This window comes from Frankliniella occidentalis, unplaced genomic scaffold (genome assembly GCF_000697945.3).
Source record: "Frankliniella occidentalis isolate FOCC.00 unplaced genomic scaffold, Focc_3.1 Scaffold10, whole genome shotgun sequence".
NCBI lineage: Eukaryota > Metazoa > Arthropoda > Insecta > Thysanoptera > Thripidae > Frankliniella > Frankliniella occidentalis.
The window spans coordinates 1,071,700-1,072,604 of NW_026267140.1; the positions used below are offsets into that span (position 1 = coordinate 1,071,700).

Genomic DNA, 905 nt, shown 5'->3' on the forward strand with positions numbered 1-905 from the left:
AAGAGGAAGGCTCGCCTGCGGCCCTTCCTGGACGTGCTGCTCAACGCGCAGCGGCGCGGCGAGGACATCAGCGACCAGGACATCCGCGAGGAGGTGGACACGTTCATGTTCGAGGTGCGGCCCCGCCAACGACAGCGTCAAATTTTAAGCACGCTCACTATCGTCCTGATCCCGTTCTCCGTCTAGGGCCACGACACCACGTCCATGGCCATCAGCTGGTCGCTGGAGCTGCTGGGCCGCCACCCCGAGGTGCAGGAGCGGGTTGTGGAGGAGCTGCGCGGCGCGGGCGGCGAGGACTGGGAGTCCATCTCCAGGCTGCCGTACCTGGACCGCGTCTTCAAGGAGTGCCTGCGCCTGCGGCCCAGCGTGCCCTTCATCTCGAGGCTGCTGGAGACAGACGCCGTGCTCCCAGACGGGAGAATCCTCCCCGCCACGTCCATGGGCAACATCCACATCTTCGACTTGCACCGCCACCCGGATCACTTCCCGGACCCCGACCGCTTCGACCCGGACCGCTTTTTACCCCAAGTGGAGCAGGCCAGGCATCCCTTCGCTTACCTGCCGTTCAGCGCGGGGCCTCGGAACTGCATCGGTGAGCAAGACCTCAGGCCTCAGGCATCCAGGTAGAGTGTCGTCGGTGTCGTCCAGCTATCTGATCCCGCGTTGTGTGTCCGCAGGCAAGCGGTTTGCCACCATGGAGGTGAAGCTGTTCCTGGCCGCCGTGGTGCGCCGGTTCCACATCCGCTCTGCCATGCCCGAGCACCTGGACGTCACCGCCGACCTGGTGCTGCGACCGCGCGACGGCGTGCGCCTGCGCCTCTTCGCTCGCTGACTCCTGGCACCCTGGCACTCTCAAGCGCGCGAGGGGTTTGACCCTAGGGTCATCGTCGAGTCGTTTGGCAACT

General features: G+C 65.7%; 1 protein-coding gene across 3 annotated transcripts in view; it reads left to right on the forward strand.

The window, feature by feature from the left end:
- The window catches only part of LOC113203996 (cytochrome P450 4C1-like), a 20,001-nt gene extending 19,102 nt beyond the window's left edge, over positions 1 to 899 (forward strand). The window contains exons 10-11 of one of the 3 annotated variants that reach the window (XM_052277503.1): positions 559 to 592; positions 678 to 899. In XM_052277503.1, coding sequence (XP_052133463.1) covers positions 559 to 592; positions 678 to 832 — 189 coding nt within the window. In that variant the 3' untranslated portion in view covers positions 833 to 899. Of the gene's footprint in view, positions 1 to 186; positions 593 to 677 lie in introns of all 3 variants that reach the window. The other 2 variants (XM_052277500.1, XM_052277502.1) reach the window with 2 other exon arrangements.
- The last annotated feature ends 6 nt before the right edge of the window (positions 900 to 905 follow it).